Genomic DNA, 22095 nt, shown 5'->3' on the forward strand with positions numbered 1-22095 from the left:
GCGAGAGACGGGCCCCCGTCGCGCCGCGCCGCTTCCGCCCCGGCCCCGGCGGCTTGGGCGCCTCCCGGGTGCCCGGGCACCTGCCGCCCCCCTCCCCTGACTTAGCCGGGCGGCTCCAACTTCTCCGCCGGGCAACCGCTGGCTGTCGACTAGCTTCAGCCCCGGGTCCAGCGCCCGACCCGCTTCTCCAGGCGGAAAACCTTGGTGCGTCCACCGGGTCCGTCCCGCTCGTCCCGAGCGCTTACGGGAAACCGAGCTCTCCTCAACACTAAGCAAATAGTTTGTCATTAAGCATCTTTTCATTTATTTTATTTTTATTTCAAACAAAGACCCACCTAGCCCAGCATCCTGTCTTTGACCACAGCCTTTAGGGGATGTTTAGGGAAAAGCATGAGAAACGGCACAAATACGCAGTGTCCCCCCCACCCCACCCCGCACATCCTCCCGGGGCGCAGGACACTCCTGTCGCAGACGAGACCCTTCCCTGCCCACTTGCGCGTCGGCACAAGTCGGCCAACGCGTCAGCTCGGCGAGCACGGAGGCTTTTATCGTTCCCTTCCTCCCCGCACGAGCGGGCGTTAATTTTCCCCCGTGCAGATGGCGAGGGAAACCGAGGCACGGAGCGAGGCAGGGCTCCCCGCCCCAGGCTGGAAGGAGTCAGCCGGCGTCCTCACGTGCTCTGCATGCTGGTCACCCAGCGGTGCTCAGCACCAGGTCCCTACGGCCCAGCGAGGCTCGGGAGCAGATCCACGGCGCTTCGCTGTCAAAAAGCGAGTAAAGTCCTCCAATACAGAAAACAAATCCCAAGGGATTAAAAAAAAAACCCAAACAAAACACCCCACACCCTTCACTAGGTTGTCTTTGCAGTGAGGACTTCTCCCTGCCGGAAAGCAGAGCTGTCACAGGACACATCTCCTCATCCTCACCCCCTCCCCCAAGCCCTTAAAGATGAATTTTGAGGCCTTTCCTCATCAACACCTATTTTTCTTGTTGCTGGAGAGTTTTTTTTTTTTCCTCCCCTCTCGTTGTTGTTGCTGTTCCAGAAGCTCAAGAAAGATAACAAGAGCGATTTGACATTTTTGGCAATGATTATTACATCTCTTGGAAAGTGTGCCTCATTAAAACCAAGAGCAAGGAGGAAAAAGTGCTGAAGTGATGGTTTTTCTAGAAAAAAAAATATATATATATATATATATATATATATTAAAAAAAAAAACGCAAGAGCCAGGATTAATTTGCCAACCTGAAGCGGAGTCCCGGGCACCCGCAGAAGCGCTGCTCGGCTGCCTGACAGCCGGGCAGGAGCCAGCAACTCCTATGGTAGGTCACAAAAAGAGATAAAACAAATCACTTTGCCCCACTGGGTAATGGCATTTTGCAGCACAAACCAGCAAGCTCCAGCCAGGCCTCCCTGGATACCCACACGCTGGGATCGAGGGCTCCTGCATAACTCCGGGGACTTGCAAGCCCATAAAGCCAGGGACAAAGATCCTCAAGAGAGTGGAAAATAGCTCTGCAGAGCATAAACCCAAATGCAGCTCAGTAGCATGGAAACCCAGCTAAATAGTTGTGCAAGTAACTTTTTTAAAAAAAAAAAACACAGCAAAAAGAGCTGCTAATTACCCTTGATAATCAGCAATGATGGAAAAGACGACACAAGTAAAACTGCTCAACAGATTAATTGGAGTTTGCTAACGTATGACAGGTTTTTGACAGTTTTCCTGAGTGGCAGACACTCTTTCAAGGCAATCACTGAACCTGACAGAGGTTTTCATAGCAGCACTATGAAATAATGATTGCAATCAATCATATCTTACCGGATTTCACGAGACATGCTGGTAAACACAGCAGAGGGAGGAGAATTATTTATGGTGCTTCAGAAGAGCATACAGCTAAGTAATTGGATGAAATCAGGAAAAAAAAAGCAAGAAACCATCCCCTAAGGGTGATGTCTATTGGCAGAAAAAATAGTTTCTCCACGAAACCAGGGGAATAGTCAACAGCTGATATGTTCAAATCTGGATGGGGCGAAACCCTAGAGAATTCACTAATGATACACTTGTCTTCAAAATGCCTTGTTTGAGAGGACACATCTCCAGGCAAACGCCCCATCCAGCGTGTTTATTCGACACCGAAACCTCCAGAAACGGGAGCCGGGAAGGACGCGCCGGCGAGTTTTGCTGCGGGCATAGACTTGGTGCAATGCTGAGGTTCAGCACCAGGCACGAACCGCCCGGAAAAAGGAGCAGAAAGCAGCTGAAAAAGCAGCGTTGCAGGCAACGGAGGTGACTCGGCCCGGGTCTCCGCAGAGCGGCGGCAAAACGTCCCTCTGACGTTTAAAATGCAATTCCACAGCACGTCGCCGCCGTTGGTAACGCGGCCGATTCGTTGCTGCTTTTTTTTTTGCCCCCTCTCCCGACATAAGTCGCCTCCCGCCCGGCTGCTGCATAACAGTCGGACGCTCCGGTGCAAGACGGGAATTTGCTCAGAGCCGGCACAATATTACTTATGTCCGTTGCAAATACCAGCTGAATTAATTCCAGTCTAAAGCACCGTTTGCTTTGCTTTGTTTTTCCTCCTCTAAAGGACAACCCTACTTAAACCCCTCGAAAGGGCAACGCGGGCGGACGGTCGGGGCGGCCGTGCCCGCAGCGCCGGGCACCCCGCGCCGGCTCCTCTCTTTACTTCCCCTATCGAGACTCACCAGGTTATTAGTTTTATTTTTAAACCAGGCAAAGGCGGATCGGCTTAGGCGGCGCGCCGGAGCCAAGAGCGCAAACGGAGCAGGGCCGCGCGCCGTCAAGGCGCCCTCGGAGGAGCCCCGAGCCGCCGCCTCGGCGCCCTTCCCCGGGGACGGGACCCCGCGGGTCCCGGGGCCGGAGCGGCGCGCTGCGTCCTCCCGCGGAGCCTCCGCCCTCCCCGCGCCGGCCTCAGCCGCAATTCTGCAACACCAGACCGCAGCTATATACGTGTGTGTGTGTATATATATATATATGTATTTTTATATGTGTGTGTGTGTATATATATGTGTATATATATACATATATATATGTATATATATATATACACACATACACACACACACCTCGCTGTGCTAACACCCGTTCGCTCTCTATTTCCATACAAATAAGAAAAGGCAGGAAGCTGAGCAACGCAAACAGGCACTTATAAATACAGGTGGGAGTATTTCGTTACCGCACCGGAGAGCGCAGGGCTGTTTCCCGCCCCCTCCCCGCCCCGACACCTCGACCAGAGTGGGGACCCCCGCTCCGTGGGTGACGGGGACGGTCACGTCAGCCCCCCAAACGAGCTAGGTTGTCTCCTTTGCTCCCCGGCAGCCCCATGAGATGGGACAGGGAGGAGAAGAAAACGCATGAGCTGCACTTCAGGGCTATGGTGCTGCTCTCTATTTTTCACTCCTGATTCTCCCCCTCCCCCTTTCACTCAGAAACACCCTGGCAGGGTATTTTTAGTTGTTCCTGCATTGTCAGTCAGTGCTATTTTAAATTGCATTAAGTTACTCTGCAGCACTCCAAACACTTCGCGCCGCAGGGGAGGCTCTTTTGAACCGCGAGATTAACACTGATCCAAAATCACTTCCTAAAACGCACGGGCTTCAGGGCAGGGGTGGCCGGAGGGCAGCTGCCGCCGGGAGCCGGTCGCTGGCCCGGAGGATGCCGGGGCTCCCAGGGGCACAGCTCTACACCCCGTCTTGGGCCGGACGGCTTCTGGGGTCCAGTTTTGCAGCTGGGACCCCCGACGCAGGGCCAGCTCAGAGCATCATCCTGCCCCCCAGCCAAGCCAAGCACCTGCCTTCGCCCGTGCTTTCTGCAGCACAGGCATCGCTCCAAGGGCGTCTGGATTTTACCCAGCCGTTTCTTTTCCCAACAGCCACCGAACAGCAACCGTGTAACGATTCCTTCCGGCACTGCTGGCCCCCGGGAAGCTGCACTAGTAGGAGCTGACACCCCAAGGACTCTACATTACAGCAAGGGCTGAGCACCAGGACGACACCTCAGAAAACACGGAGACCAGGCAAAGAAAAATCATTGGCCTGACTTGGGAAAATGGGCAACAGCAGGGAGATCAGGTTGTGGAGTCTCCTTCTCTGGAGATCTTCAAGGCCTGCCTGGATGCAACCCTGTCTAGCATGCTCTAGATGACCCTGCTGAGCAGGGGGGTCGGACTAGATGATCTCCAGAGGTCCCTTCCAACCTTACCCACTCTGCAATTCTGTCAAAACCAAGGTGACAACAGAAGTCGGTTCTCAGCTGACGCTCCAGAGCCGGGAGGGGCATATGGGCAGTGGCAGCAGAGGAGCCTGAGCTTTGCCAAACGGTTTCTTACAGCAGCTAAACCAAAGGAATTAAAAAAATTGAACTTCTCTCATTTGATGTTTCGCAGTGGAGAGAAGGGGCAGGGGGAACTCACAACAACCCACCCCCTCCCAACTCCAGGGATGCATTTTTCCATAAACCCTAGGAGTGTCAGCTGCTTTAAGGGGAAAAAGGGACCACCAGGCTCAAGGAGAAGGGCCACCACAGCCCTGAAGCCAAACCCTGGTTTCAGGCATCCCATCTCCAGCTCCAAGCAAGGATTCAAACAGGAGGCTCTGATTTTGGGAAGTGCAGTGGGGACCAGCTGTAATCTCACACCTGGGGGCTCAGCAAAACCCCTGACAGCCTCAGGAGAGCCCAGACCAAAGGTGCAGGGAGAGTGGCAGTGGTGGGAAACCAGCTCAAATCCCACAGGCAGGGGAAAAATTCAGACCTGGTGCCCCCCCCCCCCCCCCTGTGCTGCTGCAGGAGACCCCAAAGCCCCATTCCTCCTCCTCATGTCTCACCCTAGAGCTCCCAGTCTGGTCTACAAGCATCCCCAAACACGCTTCAGAAGCGGAACTCACTAATTTAACACTTCCAAGTGATCATCTTTGTTTCAGCCAAAACTACTGGCCAAATAACTGCCAGGCACCTTGCCACTTCATTGGGGGTGGGGGGGAGAGGGGAAACAAATCCTCCCCTTCCTCCAAAAGCCTCCCCCTGGGCCAGCGGCCCGCAGGAGCTGGGGGCACCAGCAGAGCCTGGGGAAGAGCCTTGCCTAATCTCTGCCCAAACTAAACTGAGCCCTAGTCCCTCATTTAGGCCAGAGCAACAAATAAATCGGTGGGAGAAAACAGCTTTTACAGCGGCTGCTACGGTTCCCGCTGCGCTAGTTCTGTTTTCTGGAGTGCCTGCCTGCCTCCCCGGCTCCGGGTGAACTTTGATTCAGGAGCGAAAGGGGTAATAAAAGCATAAAGAGCCACTAACATCCCTCCTGGCCCCAGTGGGCCGTTTGCTCATCACAAAAGTTGATGGAAACACCATACGACTCTGAGCTACAGAAGGAGGAGGAAAAAGGAGGAAAAAAAAAAAATAATAAAAGGCCGCACAGCTGCAGGGGACGACGCAGGAGCCAGCCGGGGAAGGGGCGCCGGCGGCGCTCCCGCGGCAAGGCAGCCGGAGCTGCTCCGAGACACCCCGGAGGACGAGGCTGCCACGCCGCCGGGCCCTCGGCAGCACGAGCGGCCCTGCCCGGGCCTGGGGCCGCCGGGTTTAAGCCCCCAGAGGGGCATCGTGCCGTTTGGAGTCGCGGGAGGAACGGAGGGAGGGCCGTTCCCACGCCGGCATCAGCGCGGGGAGCGCCGAGCCGGCGAGAGCCCGGCAGCCTCGCACGAGAGCCCCCGGAGCGACCGAGGGGCAGCCAGGAAGCGGGGCCGAGCCCTGCCGGAGCCGCCCGCGGCGGAGCCCAGGCACAGCGCCGCCCGGCCCCGGGGCCGGCGCTCGCCAGCCAGTCGGGGCCAAAACCGGGCAGCCTCCTCCCGGCATCACGTGGCTGCTCCTAGCGAAACGAGACTTGGCAACGTGTCTTCAAAACAGCAAGAGCCTCCGCGGCTGCTTGGAGCTGCAGAAAAGGCGACTTCAGGCTGGTACAGCAACAGCGATGCTGGAAACGCATCACTGCAGCAGCTGCAGGATGTTGGAGGCCCCGGAGAAACCCTCCTGCAGACTCCCCACCTTGGCCACCAATCCCACCCTCAGCCTCCATGAGCAGCACCGGAGGAGGAGGAGGAGGATGGGGACAGGGAAACCTCCTGCTGCCTTTACAGAGAGCTTTGCAACAGGCAAATTCTGAATTCAGAGCACGCGCGTCGGTGAGAACAGCCTCACCTCTCAGCTTGTACTGCCAGTCCCCAGCACCCCGGCCGCTGCCCTGCGCGATTCCAGCGAGACAAGCTCACAGTGCAAACACCTCCTGACAAGGGCTTAAACACCGCGGCAGACACTCGCACTTGCTTGGCAAACAGCACCAAACGACAAAACGGCCCTGGAGAACATCTGAACTCCCTCGCAGCAAGACGGGGAACGATCAGCGCTGAGCTCGCGCAGCGGAACCGGCCCCGTGCAGGGCTTGTGTGGTCCCCGCTCCTGTCACTTGGGTACACAAGATTGCACGGCTAGATCTCCCCTTGCCTTCACTGTGCATTAATGGCCACAAGACCAAACCAGAGGAAACCAGCACTCCTGGAAGGGCAGATCTGTGCATTGCTTCCCAGAGAGGCTGCAGACCAAGCTCTCGTGCCCAAGTGCCCTCTCCAGAGAGCAGCCCAGACCTGTCAGAGAGGAAACGAGGCCATCAAACCCACAAAGCAACTTTTGGGTTTTTTCTTCCTCCCTCCCACTGGTCTCAATCCAAGCTCCTGTCAGAAGAATTGCATGCTCTGCCAGAAAGTAGGGAATGAGAGGAGACCTTCAACGCTGAGCCCAATTAAATCACCTAGACAGGCTGCCCATCACTCTCGCATGCCACCAGCCCCTGCCCGAGATGTGTCAGGGCACATCAAGCCTGGAAAAAACTCAGTGCCCGCCCGCGCTGCCCCGAGCCGTAGAGGAGGGGAAGGGAACGGCCAAGACTGCTTACGCCAATCAACCTCATAACCACCTCCACCTTCAAGGAGACCTGCCGCAGCCTCCGCAAAGGTTACCTACACGTGGCACGTTTGTTCTGCAGGCAGCTTGTTAGCGGTCCAGCAACAGCACGCACGCCTGCTCACGGGCACAGCTTCGACTTCTGCTTCGCAAGGCTGTCCTGGGTCCCACACCGCGAGACAGGTCCCTGGAGGAGGCAGCACACCTGGTCCTCGTGGCACGGCACAGGCTCCTTCGGGGCAGCAGGAAGGCAATATAGTGGCTGTACGTCGGCTCCTGGACAGAGTAACTGGGGACCAGATTCGGAACAGGCTTCCTCCTTCCCCCTGAGCACAGCTGACCGCAAGGGAGGACAGTTACTCAGGCTCGCTCTGACTTTTAGCAATTCTGAGCTTGACCTTTCTGCATCTTCGTGAGAAGAAATGAAGATGGTATCTAACCATGCTAATCCAGCCAGGATACGGTCAGAGCAGCAGAAGAACCAGCATAGACAAAAGCGAGAGCAACAGACCCATCTTAGAAGATCAGGTATGTTCACACATTTCCAGTTGGCCTCTCTGCTCCACTCCTCAGGGAACCATTCAAAGGACTGAACTAACGTGAGATCCCACCATTTCACAGTACTATGACTCTGGAATGGTGAAGATGCCCTACAAAACCTTAAGCAACTTTCAACATTTTCGATAGCACAATTTCCTGTCCTCCACCTCCCATCCTCCTCCACTAACATTCCTCTCTAGAGAGAAATAAAAACCACAAACTCCAAAGTATTCAGCTGCTCTGCACAGCCCCGAACAATCTCCCTCCACTCGTGCACTCATTGATGGAGGAAATTGCTCTAAGCAGGTGAGACTCTAGGAACTGGAGCAAGCAACAACTGCCTTAGAAGCAGAGCACTTCTGCAGTGGTAAACCAGAAGGGGCACTGAGTTTTGAGAGAGTAGACCAAGCTTTCTGCCAAATACCATTAAGTAGCATTTCCAGCACAAATTGCCTTGGCTGTCATCTGTTTAACCTCTCTCAAGAGCCTTGTATCCCAACATAAGCCAGAGCCGTTCAGAAACCCCAGGAAAGTAGCATTGCTTGGACTTTAGCTTGAACCCAAGGCAGGATACCTTAACTGCTTCACTCTAACAAGAGCAGCTACCCCAGCAGCATTTCTCCAACACCTTTTCAAATTTTGTTTTTCATTCCTATGCAAAGTGAAAGCTAATGACAAAAGGTCTCAGAGGTTTTTGCAGAAAAAGTGTTGCTTTCTCGCCACCTGTACCGCACACAACCCTGCTCTGCCCTTGCCCTTCATAAAACTAGGCTTAAGGTCTTGCTTGTGGGTTTCTGCACATTAGAGAAAGACCTAGGAGAAAGTTCCCTGGAGACAAGGAAGAGGACAGAAAAGTCTTCTCCTTTCATAGTTGATTGCAGAGATGAAAATTCTTCCTAATTCCACAGAGATGACAATTTTTGCATGGTATAGTGCCTCCAGGGCCACCTGCAGTATCTGTGGAAAGCACTTTCCATGCTCAGCAGAGCTTCATTTCAAACAGCCCAGGTCTTGCACTCAGTTGCCCTAGCAAGATCAAGCCATTAGGTGCAGTCCACAGGGAGTCACACATGCACCTTCTGGCTTCTGCTACACCGCAGACCTAGGGAAGAGTCGCCCACGGGGGCTTTGCTCCAGCCTCCTGGATTTCAGGGTAACTCCAGGCCAAACACTGCATGTGCTTGTAAAAGCCATACTGCTCGCATGCATTTTCTAACTTGTTCTGAAACCAGCCCTGCTTAGCTCCTTGCCCTTCCTGCTTCTCCTGTCCCCACAGCAGTTGAGAAAACAAGTAGCCCAATTGCGGTCACCAACAGGAAACCATCTGGGGATGCTGCTGAGAGCTCATTTTAGGGAAAGAGGCAGGTGTTGAGTTTCTCAAGCTGAGCATCAGCCAGACAGGAAACACTTGAAAATGGGTTGAAAACACAGTTATGGGAACAGAATCAGTAAACACGCAACTCTGGTGCTCAGCAGATAGCCCAGAGATCTCTCAACAGTTTCCAGATTCATAGATATCATCAGGAAAAATGCTCTTCCAGCACAGACCAGAAGAGCACCGACAAGAATAGGAAGCACTTGAAGTACTTGTATCTAAGTACTACCGAGGTCAGCTGAACATGAGCCAGATCTCTCAAAGTAGCACCATATACGAACGAGCAAACTGCAGCTAGGGCAGTGGTCAGCTCTGGCCATTTGGGGAAATCAAAACTGTCATACGTCCCCTGAGCCTGCAGCGCTGAGCTCCAGAGCAAATTTCTCCAGCACATTATACTCATGTACTGGAATCAACAACAGGAAGATCAGAAGTCTTTTAGTGTTTAAACTAGCCACAGCAGTTGCAGGTAATATTCCAGACCATACCTAATCGTGTTTTAACACTTAATAACCTATTTTTCATCACTAATCCCCTGTAGCAGCAAGCTCCACCAGCTGGCTATATATCACCCCAGAAAACCAGGTTGGGACCCAGCACGCACACAGCTGCCACCACCAAGGCAGAGGGACTGCTGGCCATTTCCCCCAGCAATTGCATCACAAGTTCTCACCATTAAATTTCTGCCCATTAAAGATTTTAGGTTATTTTTAAGACCAGTACCCTGCCTCAAGGCAGCTGTACACCAGCAGTAAAACAAAACAAAGATACCTAGGGAAAAAAACCCCCCAAAAAAAACAAAAAAAACCTTTTCAAATTCTAACAAGGGAGAAAAGGTTAAAGAAAACTGGATCTCTTGAGTCTGGAGCTGTTCCCAAAGTTTCTCCTACATTCGAAATTTATAGACTTGTCTATTTTCTTTTTTATCTGGATATTTGTTTGCAGAACAAATTCTCTTGGTAGGCATTTCAAAACAAAGGAACCTTTGTCTGTATTTACTTGACAGTAGCAGATTAGGATAAATAACTTGCATTTCAGAAGGTTTTTCATTTATTGTTAAGATGCAAAGCCTCTGCAGCATCAAATCATCAAGCAGAGAATTCAAGTGAAGAATGATTTTTGGCACACACCGAGAAACTCAGTTTCTGGAGAGAGTCTCCTAGAAGAGGATTCACATATAAAAATAAAATAAAAAGCAGGATTAAGTTTTGGACTATGGCATTACTCATTTCTCCTTTTCATGCTTTTCCCTTATATCTGTCTTCATTTTGGTTTTGATTCGCTGCTCACACAGCCTGGAAGCCGAGAAAGCTCATGGCAAGTCTACGGTGTTTTCCTCACGTGCTTCTGCTCTCCTTCACCACCCCGGCCACCCCCTCCTCTTTCTGGAGCATGTTTTGGGTAAATTCAGGTCAAGAGCGGCATTTGGCTGACAACACCCAAGGGGAGCAAACCCAGCTCATATTAATACTCCCAAGGTTTAATGCTGGGCTGTGCTGGACCCAGGGAGAAATTGGAGCAAATCCCTCAGGCTGAGCCCTTCAGCCGAGATCGGTACGGCACACACCAGATTTTAAACAGGCACCAGGTCAGTGGCCTTTCCCACCTGACCACCGCTCAACAGCATTTCTCTGATGTAAGTTACTTTTAAAGTCAGGTGCTGAGCTTCGCCCTGCGGTTTTTTGCAACCACCCAGATCCCGCAAGTGTTCAAGTAGAGACACAGGTTCACTGGTGCAGCTCAACTCGGTAGGACACAGGGAAACACAGATGCCCCCGCGGGGCTGGAAGCAGAGCGCACAGCCACTAGAGCCAAGATCACCACGAGGAAGGACGGCGGGAGCGGGCCCTCGGGAGCCACGAACGCACCTGCGTAGACACACCAGCCCTGGTAGCAGAGCAGCGCACGCACAGACCGTCCAGGAAAGGTGTGCTGCCAGCTTGCAATACAGAACGAATACATTAACGAGTAACACCCAGCAGGGCCAGCTAAAGCCAGTGCTTCAGCCAGCACATGCAGGGAAGAAGAGCAGCAGGGATGATTTAGCACTCCTTCCTCAGGCAGGACTGCCACTGCCCTCCCGAGGGTTTCGCACTGCGCTGTACACCCCAGGACAGGCACCTCATCCAGACAGATACTTAAGCCCATGCGTAGTCATTCAAATTTAGCAGGTACATCCAAATAACCCCTCCAAATGGGGCCGGGAGGTGTCTGAATGCCAATGTGATTGCCACCATCACTCACATCAGCAGCTCATCAGCCCAGCCAAATTAACCTGCTCCTCAGAGCAGCACTGCACACTTAACAGCAGCTATAACAACCAGCAATATTTCTTTGGTTTCCTTGGGATCCATAATGCATGTTAATTAAATACCAGTTTATTATTCAAACAGACCTACCGAGACTTTGCAGCATTGTAATAAAAAGCATATCTGTGCCTGTTCCCCTCAACCCTCATTGAGTTAAACGTACATTTAGTGTACCTCCACTCCAGCTCAGCATAGCTTCAGCCAGGAGTGCTCTCCGGAGCCCTTCCTGCGCAAAGCAGAGCTAGCCCGGAGCTCAGACTAGATTGCTCAGGGCCTCATCCAGAGATGTTTTCAAAGTTTCCCAGGAAGGAGTTTCCACCAAGGCACCTGTGGACCGGGGTCATGGTTTCCCCAGGGCACTGGGGAGCACGGCCAGCACAACCTTCCCTGAAGCCTCCTGCCAGGCTTTCTGGAGGATGGGAGTGATGTTTGCTTTTTCCACCCACCGAGAACCCCCAACCAACAAAAGCTTTCAAAGAGAACAGAGAGGAGTCTGTAGTGGTTTTGGTCAGTTCTCTGGGCTCCTTAACAACCCCAGGCTTATACATGCCCTGTGGTCTTGGTCTTGCTTTGCCTTTGGTGAGTTCGGTCACATGCGATCACATACAAACTACACTGCAGCAGCTTAGTTACTCTGCAGGAAGGCCAGACCCTAAGCACTGATATCACAGGAGAGGTTGAACCTCAGCAGCCTGAATCGCGTGATAAAGAGCCAGAAAACGCATCTCATGTTGTGGTTGAGAAGCCCTGGGTACAAAGAATACAGACCAAAAAAGCATCCCTCCTTCAAAAAACAAAACAAGAAACAAAAAACACACAGGAGAGAGAATCCTTCACTTTCCAAAACTGAATTAGACAAATGAACCAGATCTTCCAAAGCAAGAAAGAGATAACAGCCAAGTCTGCAGCAGTTCATCTGGAAGCAATAGCTTGTTCTTGCAAATCCCATCCAATGAAGAAAGAATGGTTTTACAGTATGTTTTTTGTGAGCTTCCTAATGAAGCCATGCTTACCTTAGCCAGAGTTACAGACCCAAGAAGCCCAAAGCTTGAAAATTGGATGAGTCAAAATCCTAGAGTTCTTCTTTCTCCCTCCCTCCTTTTTTTTTTTTTTTTTTTTTTTTTTTTTTTTTTAATAGCACAGGATCAGCAATTACCAGAATTAACATCCAACCTTCTCAGCCTAGGAATGAAGGAGCAAACATCTATCCCTCCCTACCTGCAAGGAAGGTAGCTCTTTAACAGACATCTGCTGCAGCAATCAAAGCCAAGTTGACCCACAATTCAGAGCTCAGCTGCAAGAAGCTAAACCAAAATGTATAAATTGATTCAGTCACCTAAAACAGTAAGTGTAGATGAGTCAGAGGTGAGACAGCTTGGAAAAGGATGTTTTTGCTCATTGATGAGTTATTACTGTGCTGACACTACATCTGTTAAACAAGCGACACACAAAGCCTGGAAAGCAATGGTCTTGCATGTCATGATCTAGCTTAACTTGATGACCAGTATGAGGATGGGATGAGCTATTGCACTTTAAGGCATCCACAAGGGAGACAGAGACTGAATAATTGTCTTTTTGCCTTAGTTTCACTACAGCTTTGGAGACTCCTTTGGGGTGGGACCAGCACTTCTGCAAGTTTCCCAACACCTTTGTCTGCTGTTTGCATCATGATTTGTGCCGTCTCTCTGCTCCAGCTGGGTCCTACAATAAAATAGTCCCCCTCTGCCTTTCTTCCATATGCCACTCTCTCCCACCACAAGCTCCCCAAGGGTGCTGACGCTCTCATGAGACAGAGTGCAGGGGTAAGAAGTGACACAATTACTCTGAATTTGTGAATTCTTCATTCCACAGCTCCTTTTTTTTTTTAAAAAAAAAAAAAAAAAAAAGGTAAGTTGAGACAAAGTGGTTATCCAGGCTCACACAGCAGTTCTCACTCCAAAGCTCAGCTGTCAAGGCCAGAGACAACTCAATGACTTTGCTCTAGCTGCTGGCTGACCAAGGGGAGCTCAGACCCACACCATGACACAACACCCCCCACAGGAACAGCCTCACCATCAACCACAAAATACAGAGAGCTCATACTGCCAAACTAAGGAGCAGCAAGATGTCACCTATATTCAGACTTAATCCACCGGTCTCCAGCCCAGGGGCTGCACTTGGCATAAGTACAGGGGTGTTACTGTAGTGCCCTCTCACCCCTCTCCTGCCTGTCTTCCTCTGCAGAAGCAGATATCCTGACCACAGGAACACATGCAGAAGTGACTCACGATTGAAATGGAGACTTTCCTCTGCAGCCTTGACTGGAAGAGGGGAGCCAAGCTAGCTCTCCAAAGGAGGACACCAACTCCCTCCTGGTGAGGAAGCTGTCTCATGAACTGACTGCACATCTTGCCAGTAAAAGCATATTAGAAAAAATTAACAGAAAACTTTTAAAATTGGAATATATTCTTCAACACTTCAGAGCCTCCTAGGAAACAAAGTCCTTTTATTTTCCCAGCAACAGGGAACAATTTCTAGCTCCTGCAGACCAAAACTTCTCAAAAACACAAAGCCCTCAAAGCATCAGAGCCAGATCCTCAATTCATGGGACCAGGCACAGGCCCACAACCAGCACCACAGCTGCCAGCTCCACTCACCAGTGTTTTCTGCTACAAGACAGGGTCTGCTTCAACATGCAGCACCTGCCCCAGCTCTGCCTGCACAGGCTTGGATACCAACACAGCCACTTCCTAGCCACACAGCTGCAAAACTGCCCCAAACCATGTGAGGAAAGACCAGCAGGACCTTGGCTTCCTGACACATCTGCAACCAGCAGGGACAGCCAGAGAGAGCTCCGAGAAGGGCAAGCACCCAAGAGGCAATCTCCCCACGTCCCCACAGCGCAGCCAGACCACGGACCTGGCAGCTGTCAGGTGACATGAGGGACAGCATGGGCACCAAGCAGCCCCGCATGGGCCCTTACCTTCAGTGCGGATGGTGAAAGGCGAGTCCCCCAGGCGCTTGGCCGAGAACTGCCCTCCCAGCGACGTCATTAAGAAGCACAGAGTGAAAAATCCAATGCCCAGCACGAATATCCTGTGGGAAAGAAGCAGAGTAGTCAGGAGGAACAGCAAGGAACCAGCCCCCATGAATGCCCCCAGGTGTAAACCCCTGCACATTTCTGCTCCCCCAGCAATGCTTAATAGAGAGCCCCGAGCAGATGCTTCGGCCCAAACACAGGCACAGAGCAGCTGGGTTTTGGTCAACAACATGTGTTGACATCCCTAGCCCTGGCCGCGCAGCAATGGTCCATCCTGTTTTAAGTCTAGCCAAGGCCTCGGCCAGGCTGTCTCAGGGCTGCAGGCTACCAGGCAGCACCTTGCAAATTCAGTCACACTCTCATAGGCCCATTCACATGGTAAAGAGGGTCTCTCGCTCACAAATCACATGGTGAAAGAGGCAGAAAGCTCCATCAGCCTGACACCTGCCAACAACCTTCCAACCCAGCGCAGTCGGCACATCTCAAAATCTCTGCAACCTGCTCTAGAGGCCAGAGCCCCAGGAGGCATCTAAGTCCCATGTCTTGGGTGGGAAACTGAAGACAAACCAAAACTCACGCTACAACGCATTGCTATATGTAATCTCATAACCCCCAACATCCCCTGCAGATTGTAGGAGCTGTTACAAGTAACAATACCTATTCTCCTTCAGAGAGAGAGACCTGGTACCTTCCTTTCTTTCCAAAAAACAAAAAAAAACAAAAAAAAAAAAACAAAACAAAACAAAAAAACATTCCTTTGTTCCCCCTGCAACTAGGCCACCGACGCTTGTCACGGCGCCCAGCTCTGCACGCAGGGAGTGGCAGCTCCATTCCCAGCCGGTGACGATTGACTCGCGCGAGTGGCAAGAGCCCACAGCTCGGGCGCGCTCCCCTTGCAGCTTGCTTTGTCCACAGAGCAGGAAACTGGCTCCCACGGGGAAACGGGCGCCAGGATGCCGATCTGCACGTAGCGCAGAGCGGAGCTCCTGTGCCCCCTCTTGCTTCGAGAGGTGCAAGAGCCGCCAGCGTTACTCTTACTGGCCTTGACCAGAGCAGCATTTTCCAGGGCAAGTTGCTTGAACGCAGGAGCCCTGGGAAAGTGGGTTACTGCAAAATGCAAAGACCTTCCAGCCTCCCCGGCAGACAAGCACGCAGCGGGCAGCACGCCACACACAGAGGCACGGTCAGGAAGGGGAAGGGCAGAGGCCTTGGTCCAGCAAGGTTTCTCGCAGGAAGGATTTTGGAAAAGGCATTCCAGAAGAAAGGCCTCAGTTCACATACGCGAGCTTCAAAGCCTCTTCTCCAAGAGGGGAGGGGCAAGGGAAAAGAGTTTATTAATTTCTTTTGAAGGGCATTTTCTGGAAGTCAGGAAGGAGCTCGGACACTCGCGAGGCCTGACAAGCGGCACATGGGGCCAGCAGCACCCAGGGCTTTGCAGCAGACTGGGGCATGCCGAGGTGCTGGGATACTACCTCCTAAGATGGTTCCCTGCAACACCTCCTTTTAAAAGGATATTTTTACAGCAAGCACCTTTGAAGGTGCCCAGAGCTCAGTGCCTGGAGCACTATGGGCCAGATCAGGGTCGTTCAGCATGCAGCTCCCGTCAACAGAGCAAAAGTCCCCTTACGCTTTCAAGAGAGGATTTGGCTGCTGTTAACAAGAATGTCGCACGCTGAAAGAGCCAAGACCCAGCAAGCATTTCTGGCCATTTTCCACAGCCTCAGAAAGGAGCTGCTGCCACATCCAAATCTCCTTCGAGGTGCAGCATTCTCCGACACTCGTGCAAGCAAAACGCAGAGCGGTTTCTGTACGCTGTGGGCAACAGCTCCCAGAGCTGCGTACGTAATGCGGGGTTTGGCTAGCCAGCCAGTCAAGCCGAAAGAAAATTTCAAGGAGAAAGGGGAGAAAAGACAACTGCCAAATAGCCTTGTGCAACAAGGGCTTCATCTTTAAACAGGCTCGAGTGCTCTGCTTGCGAGGGAGCCCGACACCATCATCCCGTCCACGCGCCCACTAGCATTTCTGCCTCTTGGCATCTCTGGACTAAAAGAAATTAAACTACTGAGAATAAGAAACAGCAACACTCACTGACAAGCTAACAGCGTTATCTGCAGGGCTCTGGAGCCGCACGCAGAAACCCAGCACAGCTACCCAGGTACAGCAGACACTCTTCCAGAGGTTGGCTTGGAAAGGAACACAACACCCCAGTACGGAATCATTATACTGCAGCCAAAAGAGCAGAGGATTAGGAGCCAGCTGTAAGCTTGGCCTGCAACACCCAAGCAGTGCAATTATCTACTGCTACAACAGGCTGGCAAATAAAGCAACTTGCTTTGAAGCACTTGTTACCTACAGGAGATGTTTGGGAGAGACAAAGTACAGCGTTAAAACAGCTCCAAGGCTGCTCTTTCTCCCTGGAGGAGCACGCACAGCAGGTCCCCAGGAGGCCCCCCGTGCACAGCCCCAGCCCTCTTCAGCTGCCCCTGCAAGATGCAGCACGCTCAAGGGAGCCCACAGGCAACCTACTTCCCCGCACCAGCATCAACGTGCCTCTCCCACAACAAGCGCGGGCTGAGCCCGCACCCCACACAACATCACTCACAACATACAGGCAACTCCAGAGCAAGGTGCTTGCTCCAAGAAGCCCAGGCCCTATCCACCACACCAACCAACCCAGCCCCACACCTCATCACCCCACAGCTCCTGCCCAGCTCACACTTATAGACTCTTCCCAGCTGGGTCTCACAGCAGATCAAGGTCACCTGGCCACACTTCCAGTGACTTTGCATCTCCCAAGCAACTGCTGACCTCAGGTTCAACCAGGAGCAGAGCAACACCCTGCTCATTATCACTAATTTGGTAAGCCTGGAGAGGCAGCTGAGGTCTTTGCCCCCTGCATGCAGGGGGAAGGTTTGCAGCATATAGGAGGGAGGGAGCATCTCTTCCACCTCTGCTTTCCTCACACCAAAAAATAAGACTCCTTGCCCCAAGAGACTGAGGCTGAGGCATGTCCCTGCTCTGGCTCCTTGGGCAGGGAGGGAGACAGATGGCAGCAAGGGGCTCTGCTAGTGTCCGGTGGTGAGTGGCACCGAACCCCAGCACTAGCACTTGTGAAACACTTTGCAGACCGGCAGTAGGCATTCAGAGAGCTGATCTGCATGAGAGAGGACATCCAAGCAGATTGTTAAAACTGCCTAAAAGCCCCATGTAGACAATTCAGGAGTGAAGCAGAAAAAGTCCCTTTTATTTCAGAATGAGCAGCCCCTTAGGGGTGGCAAACAGGTTAAATAGACTATGAAAAGCATCAAACACTTGGCTAATCAAGGCTCATGTCCTTGAAGGCCTTTTTATAGGCAAGTCTTGAGTGCTCTTGAGCCACCACCTCCCTGGTAGATGCTAGCTCACCACTGAGCCTCTGCTTCAGCATGTGGAGACGCAAGTACCGTCTTCAGCCCCCTCTCTCACCAGGTCCCAGAGGCACCCACAGTGGACCTCGGAGCAGGGTCTGCAGAGAGCCTTTTGGCTCAGCTCTGGGAGGGAGCTGAGCACCAAGGAGGTAAGCATCTCTGACACTGAGAAGCAATGTGGTTTCCCAAGATTTGAGGACCTTAATTCCAACCCATTCCCAAACCCTCAGTAGCCCGGCCCTGTGCCCAGCCATGTGGCGCAGTGATGGGTCCTGAAGAGGCTCTCATCTGTGACTTGGCACTCAGGAATGTGACAGAGCAGGTGATGAGGGCATTGCTGGATCCCAGCTCAGGATCAGGAAGCTGAATTTGTCCTAAAAGCAGGATGGGGGAAAGTTGTTTGCTGTGGCATCTCCCTGGCAGAGAATGAAAATGGCCTTGTGGAGAAGGCACAAGCTGAAGAAGCAGGAGGTCAAGCCCCAGTCAAGCCACCAACTTCCTGCATAACCCTGGGTGAGTCCCTCAGCCTGGGACCAAGGGTCCTTTCTGGGGATATGTCATGGGTGTAAAACCCACCCCAGGGCCCTGACCTGCCTGCCAGTTGCTACCCCTTCCCCAAGGCATGTTTCAATGAAGCATCACCTGAGGAACAGCCATTTAAATCATTAGAGCTGATTCTGTTCTTCACTCTCATCCTTCCTATTGATAATATCTTCCTCATTATGCAAGACCTTGTTTATGCATTTTAATCTTCATAATTATAATCTGGTAAGGAGTGATGGTGGAACACAGGAAAGAAAGAAACAGAGCGAGCCTCAAAGGTGATCTGTGCTCTAGCATCTTATTAGGAGACAAATTCTCTTTGATTTTGAATGGGCTACAGAGACGGTGGGGAAGATTTAGTACGCTTTTTTAAAAAAGAGGCATCAGAGCCTAACCCTAATTAATTTTCCTGAGAGAGAAGTGGCATCCATTTCAATAGAAATGCTCCAGTGAGTAAGGAGATTTCGGGGACTTGCTCTTAGTTTGAAGATCCTGTCTCTTTTACTTTGTGCTGATCTCCTGATGAATAAAAATCCTTGGCCCAGCCTCAGCCAAGTGTAAATTCCTTGTGCAAAAAACTAGAACTGTGAAGCTGATAAAATATACCATGGCCCAGATCTTCAGAACTGCCCATCAAATGCACTGGGCCCTCTGTCCCCAAAATTAAGTCTCGCTCACTGAAGATCACACAGCTTCAATGACCAAATAACATCTCCTTTGCAAGCTAGCTTTGGCTGTCACCGCACGTCACATTTAATTCATCATCACGGTGCTCTCGCTGCGCACAGTTCTGGCGCCAGTTCCCTCTATAGATCTACCCCAAATTGAAATTTTCACAATTTTGTGTTCTGGCTTTGTGCCCAAAAGAAGAGGAAAGCCAAATTCTGCCATGCCTTTACTGCAAATTGGAAATGATGCCCTCGCGTGGCACGGTCACGGAGCATTTTAGCCTGCGTAACTGAAAGCTGAATGCGGCCAGGAGGGCCTGTGTCATGAAGTGGGACACAACTGAGCGGGGGCCCTGGGACGCGGCACCGGGACACAGAAACCACAGGCCGGCTGTCCATGGTGCTGCAGCGCCAAGCGGCCACTCCTGGTCCAGACGGGGAGAAGGCTACTAAAATGCTTGGGGAACCCAAGGGAGAGAGACAGTATCTTTCATTAGATAAGTTTTCAAGATTCAAATCCCTTGAGCCCAAAAGTTGAACTATAATTTCTAACATCATCAGCTGAGCGAATAAAAAAATACTCCCTCTCCCACAAACCTTGTTTTGCTCGTAGCCCTACGCTGCCACAGCGCTGCTGCTGTCAAAACGATGCTCAGCCACAGGAATCTTCCTGCACACCAACAGAAGGCCATGTGGAGTAACTTCTGTTATCAACCACTGTTAAAGAGACAGGGAAACCCTGGCTTTGGCTTCCCACTGGCAAACTTTCCCGCACTCCCTGCTTTAACCTCCCATGCTCCACAAAACCAAGAGCTGGGCTGGCTGGTGCCAGGACTCTCTCGGTCCCGCAATGACTTCTCGCCCGTATCTGGCACTGTCACAGACTAAATGCTCTTGAGCTGCTGAGGTTGAAGTCAAAGCCATCCCTGGATGTTTCAGCAAATTGTTCCTACAGTGGCTCTGCTTCCCATTTCCTGCAGGCACTTGCACAGCTGAGGGCTTTGCATTGCTTTGCTAAATGTGTCTAGAGCTTGATTAATTAAATGTTTCGGTGCAAAGGGTCAAGTTTCCCACTCGGTGTTTGCTGATGGCACCTCTGCCAAGAGTTTACACTAAGCAGGGGATCACCTCAGGGGTTTCTACAGAGCGGCGCAGCTCTGCCCAGCCAGCAACGCAGACCTGACTAACACAACCTGCCCTGGTTACTGCCATGGCAGCATCTTCTGCTCCCGGTAGGTCATCACTGATTCATATTGGTTGATGTGGGATGCTGATTTTAGGGGAGCAATGTTGATCCTCATCAGGTTACGGCTGGACTCGGGCAGCCCATGCAAGCCCATGCTGGGCTGCATAGAAGGTGACAATGCCACAGGACTGAGATGCTCTGAGGCATCAGGCTCACACACCACCAACATGGAAGAAGTACACAGCTGGACATTGTGGGACACCAGACGAGTGTGTCGTGGCAGACAGAGGGAAATTTCTCCTCTTAGGAAAAGCCTGACTGATTAACAAGAGACTAACTGCATGGGTTCCAGTGGCACCCTTACTGGTTTGCTCTGGTTTGAGAGCAGAAGTCAGCTCAGGGAATGCCGACAAGACTATCCAGGGACTTTGCTCTGCTACAGGCACCAGGGACCCTCTAACCTGGTGGTCTCCTTTCCTCACAAGACCCTCACATGCACACCTCCTTGTCTCTGATCAGACCTTGCCAGCACCTCATGACTCACTCCCTGGACTCCCTCCTCCTGCAAGTCTGATCCCAGATCACGGCTGTTGATGAGCTTTCCCTGCTCCAGCAGTAGGGATGAGGGTAAGAAGGATGCTCAAGCCAATAATGTGTTAGGGACTAACTAAACTCACTTGGGAAAACAGCCACTCTCCAAGCAGAGCTGAGCGTACACTGCCCCTCTGGGGTGCGCATGTCCTGCCCGTCCCTCATGGCCATTCCCACTGCAGTCGCACACTCACAGCCTCGGAGCTTCACCCCTTTCCACCCGACCGCTGGCAGGCAGGAGCCGAAGTCGTTCCTGCAATCATGGTGAGGAGCCATCCCCACTGACCCACCTCGCCATGGAGCTGCCCACACGCCCCGCACCTGGAGCAGGGCAGACCATGCTCACAGCATGATCCAGGACACGGGGCCCCATAACCCTGCTCTGCCACTGCTTTCCTGGGTGACCTTGGCCAAGTCCCTCAGCTGCCCCCTCCAGGGCACTGCCACGGGATCCAGGAGCAGGAATCCCCCTAGGAAAGTGATGCAGAGCTGTGCAACTCTTGGAGCAAAGTGGATAAAATCTCCAAACCTGACTGCAAGCAAGTAGCACAAATACAGCCCTTTGCTCCCTCCTCAACCCCAGACTGGTAGCCTATGGCTAAGTTAAAAAGCCAGTGGGCAGCTTCCTCCAATCCTTTACACAGCAGGGACCACAGTAAGCTGCTGAGATAGGCTCACCTCACTCCTTCTGGGCTTTGCTCTCCAGCACCTTCTCCTCTTGTGGGTTTTTGGTCCTTCTCTCCATTAAAAAAAACCCATTACTGATGCCGCCAGTGCTTCTCAAGTCTGGGAGTGACTAAAGCGTGGATAAGGAAGCTGGAGAGCAAAGACTAGAGAGCGAAAAGTGAAGACAAGGAGACAAAAATGGGGAGATTTACTGCAAGGGGAAATAGCAATAGGTGGGCACGGCCATGCAGGAGCCGGAGGGTCTCAGGCTTGGATATCAACCCCCACTCTGCTGCCAGTTATCCAGGGGTGGATTTAAAATTGCCTGTCAGCACCAGTGGATTTAAACCAGAGGAGCCGATTCCCAGTGAGTATAAATACCTCTGAGGATGGTATTAAAAAAAAGACAGCAACAACAGACCTGCAATCAATACCTAAAGGATACCTGCGTAACGAGCGAATTACGAGCGGAGGGGCGGCGAGCGCCGCAGCACCGGCTCCCAGCATGCCGACCTGCAGGCAAACTTGCCTGGATCCCTGACGTTTTAATCTGGGATCATTCCCCCCTCCCCGTCGCCCCCAGGGAGGGTCCCGTGTTCAGATCCCGCCTGCGATCCCGGAGAGGCCGAGCACGGTGGGGAGAAGGCGCCGAGGAGAAGGGGAAGAGGAGGGACAATAAAACCGCAACTTTACCTAAAGGGTCTCAAGGTGACCAGACATCTTCTGACCATTATTTTCCCATCCGCGTTGACTGTGATCATCGTTCAAAGTTGCGGGGCGCCGGCGGCCCCGCACCCCCCGGCGCCGAGGCGGCGAGCGGCGCTCA

At 52.2% G+C, this 22095-nt stretch overlaps 1 protein-coding gene across 1 annotated transcript in view; it reads right to left on the reverse strand.

Moving 5' to 3' along the window:
- MGAT5B (alpha-1,6-mannosylglycoprotein 6-beta-N-acetylglucosaminyltransferase B) overlaps positions 1-22056 on the reverse strand; it is a 63273-nt gene extending 41217 nt beyond the window's left edge. The window contains exons 1-2 of the mRNA XM_085304431.1: positions 21963-22056; positions 14152-14264 (exon numbers count right to left, since the gene is read on the reverse strand). Coding sequence (XP_085160557.1) covers positions 14152-14264; positions 21963-22030 — 181 coding nt within the window. The 5' untranslated portion in view covers positions 22031-22056. The remainder of the gene's footprint in view (positions 1-14151; positions 14265-21962) is intronic.
- Positions 22057-22095: the final 39 nt, after the last annotated feature.

This window comes from Rhea americana, unplaced genomic scaffold (assembly GCF_003343005.1).
Source record: "Rhea americana isolate MKP2758 unplaced genomic scaffold, rheAme1 scaffold_21, whole genome shotgun sequence".
In the NCBI taxonomy this organism is placed as follows: Eukaryota; Metazoa; Chordata; class Aves; order Rheiformes; family Rheidae; genus Rhea; species Rhea americana.